Source organism: Nerophis ophidion, linkage group LG09, assembly GCF_033978795.1.
Source record: "Nerophis ophidion isolate RoL-2023_Sa linkage group LG09, RoL_Noph_v1.0, whole genome shotgun sequence".
Classification (NCBI taxonomy): domain Eukaryota; kingdom Metazoa; phylum Chordata; class Actinopteri; order Syngnathiformes; family Syngnathidae; genus Nerophis; species Nerophis ophidion.
This window is the reverse complement of record NC_084619.1, coordinates 29,800,905-29,807,309: the sequence shown is the minus strand read 5'-3', so window position 1 is coordinate 29,807,309 and position 6,405 is coordinate 29,800,905. Positions and strand designations below refer to the sequence as shown.

General features: G+C 36.7%; 1 protein-coding gene across 2 annotated transcripts; it reads right to left on the bottom strand.

Moving 5' to 3' along the window:
* Positions 1–1,208: 1,208 nt before the first annotated feature.
* emx2 (empty spiracles homeobox 2) lies at positions 1,209–5,004 on the bottom strand. 2 transcript variants are annotated; one of them, XM_061909944.1, is made up of 3 exons: positions 4,251–5,004; positions 2,884–3,068; positions 1,209–2,203 (listed from the first exon to the last, which is right to left on the bottom strand). In XM_061909944.1, the coding sequence occupies exons 1-3, from the start codon at positions 4,645–4,647 to the stop codon at positions 2,036–2,038; spliced, it is 750 nt and encodes a 249-aa protein (XP_061765928.1). In that variant the 5' UTR covers positions 4,648–5,004; the 3' UTR covers positions 1,209–2,035. The 2 variants fall into 2 exon arrangements, with proteins under 2 accessions (XP_061765928.1, XP_061765930.1); XM_061909946.1 differs by lacking the exon at positions 2,884–3,068.
* Positions 5,005–6,405: the final 1,401 nt, after the last annotated feature.

Below are 6,405 nucleotides of genomic sequence, written 5' to 3'. Positions count from 1 at the left end.
GTTTATCAAATGGTGGCAGGCTCCATAATGAGACGCTGTCCTGTCTCCTGTGTGTCCATGCAGGCGCGCAAATAGGGGGGGAAAAGGGGAGCTGTGCGCCAAATTTGTTTGCGGCGGATCAAGGCTCAGCGCCTCCACTGCACTTTCTTTATCTTAATTCCAACTTGAAAAGATATAATTATCTAGTTTGAACAGGACTGCTATCAAATCCTTCTTTCTCGGCAGGGAGGGGAAAAGCTGGAGTGGATGGTGGAGCTCTGAGCTGCTCCGTGTTGCCCGAGATAGGAGTAATGAAGTTGTGGAGTCCGCAGATACAAAGGGCATTAACCTCATTAGCATGAAACCTTTTCTTCTAACTATTGTGGGACCCTTTCAGGCCTCTAATCCCCCCTATTTCAAAGCTGGGTTTGTAATAAAGCTTTTTAGGGTTTTTTTTTTTCACCCCCCTCTGCAAAAGCTAATGGTATCCGCTAAAGATGTTTTATTGCATGCAGTTAGAATCAAAACGGGCCGATTAGGGGGACAAAAAAAAAAAAAAAGTGTGCATGCATGGTACGAAAAAAAATAAATAATAATGATCAAATAAAAGTCAATGCTCCTAAAACGTGCGGCTGCAGCGCACAATAAAACACGACGTGAAACAAAGATCCCATTTTGCTGCAACCTTCCCCTTATCGCGTCGTGAGGGCGAGTCAGATTGTGCTAAATTATGTCCAAGCAAGTCCCCTTTGGATCCGGATTAAGAGATTAAAGTGGACCACTGGGCAATGCTGTGTGTCCCCCCCCCCCCCCCCCCATTCCCCCCACCCCCACCTCCACCTATATTACTCGCATGATAATTGCCCAAACTGATTTGCACTTTCACAAAAGCTCTCGTGCTGCAGCTTCGTTTGAGCATGCGCGCACAAATATGAGCAGATCACTTTAAAAAAAAAGGGGGGGGGGGGGGGGGGGGGGTGAGAAAAATAAAGTACATTCTGAATAATGTATATCAATTCATAATTACATGTTATTTGATTATATTTACTTTTGAAATAAATTATTCGATTCATTTTATTTAATTTTTTTTTTTACATATTTGGAGCTTACAACAATACATGTGGAAAAAGCAGAATGTGCAAAATGAACTGCCTTTAATTTTGCACCTGTAAGTGTTTGCATCATTTGGAATAATGGTAATAAAGGACCTGGGAACTTTTACAGCGCGCGACATATTGATAAAACTTTATTGACAAAATATTGACAATTACATACTTCTTGGAAGTATACTTTGTGTTAAAATTGTAGCAAACTTAACACATACACAAAAAAGTATTTACATCCTGTAAAAGAGAGCTGAAAAGAAACATTAACCTTTCATATTTCTGTACATGGAATATGCTCAGTGCTTGAAGTTTTTTGTTGTTGTTTTTTGGTTTTTTTTTTGTCCTTTTGTGGCATCTCTGAGTGGTGACGGAAGGCTGCGTGGGGCCACATACTGTAAAGCAGAAGGAATGTCCTAAAACCTTTTGGTTGTTTTACAAAACCAGTTCTTGGGGGGGGGAATATATAATAATAATAATAATTATAATAATAATAATAATAATAATAATAAACATCATAATGCAGCACTGCTACTTCATATGTTTTAACAATCACTTTTACACGAGAATTATGAATGACAAAATTGCCCACTTCAGTCTGCTTTTTTTGATTGTGTCAAATTAAAACAACTAACCATGCAATTAAAGTGTTTTTTTAATCATAATAATAATAATAAAATCAGTTTTGGTATATCTGGAGAGCGTGTGCATGTGTAGGGGGAAATCAGAAGTGCAAAAGTATAATTGAGGTGGACAGTCAGTACCATGTTCCTGCTTCTTATGGGGACATCTTGGACCACCGGCCGGCCTCCATCGCCTGGGTGATGTGAAATATGACATTGGGTTATTGGACCCTCCTGTTGTCTTCTTCTTCTCACGGCAAATATTCCGCGTTATTCGTGTCCTCCTTTTTCCCTTTCAAGTCTTGTTTTTTGTTGTTTTGTTTTTCTTTGTTAATCGTCCGAAGTCACGTCGATTTCCTCCGGACTGGCCTGCTTGGTGGCCAACCTCCAGCGGTTTATGTGATGGGAACCTTTCTTCTTCTGCTGGGATTCGGAACCTTCTTCCTCCAGCTTCTGTCTCTTGAACTTCGTCCTCCGGTTCTGGAACCACACTTTTACCTGAAGTTGAAGGAGGGGATCACGATCAGGACAATCCAACATTCATGCGCAAAACGGCGCGTCAAAACACTTAAGCGCATTCAATTACAAATAATGTTATTATCATTACCTATCACAATTATCTATTGTAATTAATTTGCACTAAATACAATTAAAAATATTGCCATACATTTTAATATTATCAGACAAATTATTTAAAAAATAATTCATGTAATTTTTTCTTTAAATCCACCCACGCAGCCGATCAATAGGGAATTATCAGCATGTAAATCGATAAATTGTCTGTGTGGCCCTTGCTTTTGTCACTCTCCTCAATGGCAAGTAATTTATTATTTTTTTTAAAAAAAGCCCTCAATGTGCTAATTGAACGACGGGATGCTTCATTTCTCCCTTTTAGATCCTCCAAAAAGGGTCTCGAACAATGGCTCAAATATGGCAGTGCGAGGCCGTGCACCTTCTTTGTGTAATAAAATGGTTAACTGCTTAATTTAGCCTCCATTTAGAAAAAGGCAACAAAACAAGTCATTCAAATGAGCTTATAGGCCTTAGAATGAGAGGACATTATTGCTTTACGCACAATAGAGTTGAAAAGAAAAAACAATAAGCAGTGATTTTCCATGCTAGCAAATAATACCATGCATTACTCAAATTGTGGAAATAAATAAATATAGTTTTCTTACCTGAGTTTCTGTGAGGCTAAGGCTGTGCGCAAGCTGTTTCCTCTCCGCACCGACCACGTAATGGTTTTTCTCGAACGCATGTTCGAGCCGCAGGAGTTGCGATGGAGAGAAAGCCGTCCGAATTCTTTTAGGTTTTCTGGCCAGCGCGTTGTGCAAAAGGAAGCTCTCTGGACTCGTTTCATTGCCTATAAACACATCGACGAGACACACGCAGAATGTCGTTATGTTTACAAAATGGGGTGTTTTTTTGTGTTTTTTTTTTGCATGCATGGCAAGGGGGAGAAATTAATGAAAGGCATGTTGACATTATTGCAGCTTCGGTGTTATATCACAAAAAAGAAGACATTATGACGCCAGAAAATAGGTACAAACGTTAAAATAATTTACACTATTTTTAATTAGATTGGATATTATAGTATCATTAAATAAAAAACAAAAATTGGATCACACTGAATCTAGTATTTGTGTTGCATTAAATCAGCATTTGAGAATGTTTCTAAAAACTGCATAAATTAAAAATGATTTTTAGAAATAATCTTTTCCACTATTTAAACGAAGCCATATTTTTTTAAGCGTTGAAATATGGTGTTTCTTCCTGTGAAACACTTAAAATGACACAAAATGACAAACATTGTCAATGGAATTTAAATCAACATGCATTTTGGTTGCGACTGCCTTTTAAATATGTTTTTAATGATTAAATTAATAAGAAACCTATTAGGGAACTATTTAAACGAAGCAATATTTGTTTTAAAAACAAAAAAGTTGCAGCGATGTGGTGTTTCTGAAAAATGTTTGTATGCATATCAGTGATTAAAAAAAACCTCGATAAATTAATTCGGTTTTTGAAAACAATATTGCATCTATTTAATCAAGTCAATAATTGAAAAGGTTTACAGATATGTTTTGTTGTTTTTATACGTAAAAGTGATCGAACAAATCATCAATAAAATAGTTTTGTTTGAAAATATATAGCAATATTCTTTTTAGAAGGTTGCAGAGATAAGGTGTTTCTTTCTATGCGTAACAGTTATCGAAAAATATAAACAAACTAATATTGTTTTTAGAAAAAAATAAGTCAATTAGTTTAACGAAGCAATATATTTTTTTTAAATGTTGCAGACATATGGTGTTTCTTCCGACAAAAAATATATATATATATATATATATATATATATATATATATATATATATATATATATATATTATGCGTAAGCGTGATTAAAAAATAAATATTTAGTCAATATTAGTTAACTATTTGAACCAGGCATATTTTTTAAAAGGTTGCAGAGATATGATGTTTCCTTCTGCAAAAAAACCCAAAACTTTTCATGCGTAAAAGTGATCCAAAAAAATGAAAGGGGTACCTTGAAATCTATGTCCCAAATATCTATATCTGTGTAATAACCAGGGGTAGAAGGTGGAAGGGTCTCGTTGCTGGCTGCCAAAAAGAGGGTGCGGGCTGTGAGAGGACGAGAGCGGATGAGCGGCGTGCAGGGCGTGCGGTGGGCCCACCGGATGCACCGGATGTACCGCCGAGCTGGGCTGATGGGAGACCGCCTCAGCGAACACTAAATCCGGGTTAGAGTAGACGCCCCTGCCGCCAGAGTGAAAGCCGTTGAGGAAAGGATTCATCTGGCCGGAGTTTGCATAGCTGAGCGCCGCTGGCCTGATGGGCTCCTCCGAGCGGGACGCCGGTACCGGATTATCCTTGGCCACTAACGACTCTATCGTGAAACACCTCTTGGGTGTCGGCTGGAACATGGCGTGATAGTCCGGGTTCCCCAGTGTAAGAAGGAAAGAAACACTTCCAAGCAGACTTGAGGGGGAAAAAGTTGCAGCGCGCGCGCAAGCGAAGAAGTTGCGAAGAATAAAAAAAAAAAGTGTCCGTTTGCTTCCCGCACTAATCCATGGACGTGATCGCTTTCCTCCGTGACTCGGTGCGGGCAGATGTGTTAGTTCATGAGGCTAATTAGCGCCGTGCTGCCATCATAAACAGCTTCCTGCGAAGCCCGCTAATGGCATGCTGATTGGCCGCTGCCTCTGCTGCTCGCCTGGAGGTGGAGAGCAGCTTTAAAGGCGCTTTAACGCGCGTCAAAATGCAAAGCGGCCTGAGCGGCGGAGGAGAGGCGGACTTGAACGCAACACGCAAGAGGATTCGTCCGCGCGGCGGCCGTGCGTGTGCGCGCGCGCACGGGCTGACGTGAAAAAGGGTGGTGGGGGGGGCGCGGGGGCTCTTCGGACACGTCCGCGGTCCCAGCAGCTGTATTACTTTATTATTCACATCTTTTAATATATGTCACCAAACAAGTCGGCCTAATTTATCCCATGCTTGTGTTTATTGTGTAATTGTGCGTCTCTTTGCCAGCGCACAGAGGAAGGAGGCCTTTTCACTGCAGGTGGCAACCGAATATAGTCTGCGAATCGAATAATTCAAACATGATTTATGCGCATGGAAGTGCAAAAGTCTGTATGAATACTTGCATGCATTTGTTTTCTCTTGGAATAGAGAAACATCACGATCATCCCGAGAGGCCAATTTAGCGTCTGGTTTACTTGTGAATACCTAAAAAATTGTTTTGGCTCACGTGGCCTCAGAAAAAAATAGGACATGTTTGTTTGTTCATATATATATATATATATATATATATATATATATATATATATATATATACATATGTATATATATACATGCACATACATATATGTATGTATGTGTGTGTGTGTAAATACATATATATATATGTGTATATATATCTGTGTGTATATATATATATATATGTATAGATCTATGTATAAATATATGTGTATATATATATGTGTGTATATATATATATATGTATATATTATATATGTATATATCTACGTATATATATATATATATATATATATATATACGCAACTTCTGCGCACTTAACGTCTGTTATAATCGAAATGTATTAAACAATACAAATGCATGCATAACACACACACTATATATATATATATATATATATATACATATATATGTATACATATACACATATGTATATATACATATACATACATATATGTACAAAGCAAATCTAATTTCCAAAAACCTAAACAAACATATATATATATACATATATATGTAATATATATATATATACATATGTGTATATATACACACACACATATATATATACATATATATATATATATATAGATCTATGTATAAATATATGTGTATATATATATATGTGTGTGTGTGTGTATATATATATATATATATGTATATATATATGTGTATATATATATATATATATATATAAACGCAACTTCTGCGCACTTAACGTCTGTTATAATTGAAATGTATTAAACAATACAAATGCATGCATAACACACACACTATATATATATATACATATATATATACATATATATGTATACATATACACATATGTATATATACATATACATATATATGTACAAAGTAAATCTAATTTCCAAAAAACTAGACAAACATATATATATATATACATATATATGTAATATATATAT

Excerpts from the sequence above, each read along its gene's own strand:
- emx2 (XM_061909944.1), bottom strand. The coding sequence starts at position 4,647 with ATGTTCCAGCCGACACCCAAGAGGTGTTTCACGATAGAGTCGTTAGTG. Across the intron at positions 3,069-4,250 it reads TTTGGGACATAGATTTCAAG|GCAATGAAACGAGTCCAGAG; the intron begins GTACCCCTTTCA and ends ATGTGTTTATAG. Across the intron at positions 2,204-2,883 it reads TTAGCCTCACAGAAACTCAG|GTAAAAGTGTGGTTCCAGAA; the intron begins GTAAGAAAACTA and ends CTTCAACTTCAG.